Source organism: Ananas comosus, linkage group 6 (genome assembly GCF_001540865.1).
Source record: "Ananas comosus cultivar F153 linkage group 6, ASM154086v1, whole genome shotgun sequence".
NCBI lineage: Eukaryota > Viridiplantae > Streptophyta > Magnoliopsida > Poales > Bromeliaceae > Ananas > Ananas comosus.
In genome coordinates, this window is record NC_033626.1 from 10,195,542 (window position 1) to 10,196,438 (window position 897).

The 897-nt window shown below is 29.7% G+C and overlaps 1 protein-coding gene across 1 annotated transcript in view; it reads left to right on the forward strand.

Moving 5' to 3' along the window:
- The window catches only part of LOC109711996, a 5,788-nt gene extending 5,404 nt beyond the window's left edge, over positions 1–384 (forward strand). Inside the window, exons 4-5 of the mRNA XM_020235397.1 lie at positions 43–195; positions 294–384. Coding sequence (XP_020090986.1) covers positions 43–176 — 134 coding nt within the window. The 3' untranslated portion in view covers positions 177–195; positions 294–384. The remainder of the gene's footprint in view (positions 1–42; positions 196–293) is intronic.

Here is an 897-nt window from a genome sequence, read left to right on the forward strand (position 1 = left end):
AATTTCCTTAAAAAAAAAAAAAAATTTTTTTTTTTTTTTCAGTGACGTATTTGGAGAACAACAAGGCCGGGATCACGGTGTTCGGGTTCGTGGTGGACCGGACTTGGCTCCACGCTCTGTTCATGATCGAGTTCTCCCTCGTAATGTGGTTGCTCGGTAAAACAGTTGGGATCTGATCGATAGGGCTCTTTCCATGTATGTCCTTCATTTTCTTTAATTTCTTTTTTTCTCTCTCTTTTTTTTTTTTTTAAATCCCCTTCAATTTTTTTATTCATTTTAATTTCTTGGTGTAGATTGTAAGTTACCATGCACGTTGCGATTTGTAAATCTCGTGCCTAGAAACTTATATCCATCGATGATGGAATGCAGAATCTATCTTCATTATTTGATTGGCTCATGCCATAATTTTTGTTTTATTTAGTAAGCGAGTGGAGATAGATTCCGTACTAGGTCGACCATCGGATTGTAATATTGTGTTAACTACATGCAAAAAATTCCTGCGTACTAGATTTTGCAGGCGATTTGCTCTTGGGCTTATGTGTTTAAGGGTCTGTTTGACATAACTTTTGAAAAAATAATTTATGATAAAGCGATATTTGTTTGGAGAATTGTTTTTAGTTAAAGCTGTCTAAAGCTTGGCAGAAAACTGATTTCCTTGAAATAATTTAGTAAACCTGTTTGACAAATTTTCTAAAGTAATTTTATAAAATTTAAAAATTTTGAATTTTAAAATTTCAAATCTAAATATAAATTTTAAATTAAAATTTTAATTTTTAGAATTTAAAATTTAAAATCTAAAATTGAAAACTATGCAATCATGTTTAGTGATATGCATAAAATTTAAAATTTAAAATTTAAAATCATGTGTGGTTAAAAATAGTATGGTCATTAACTATA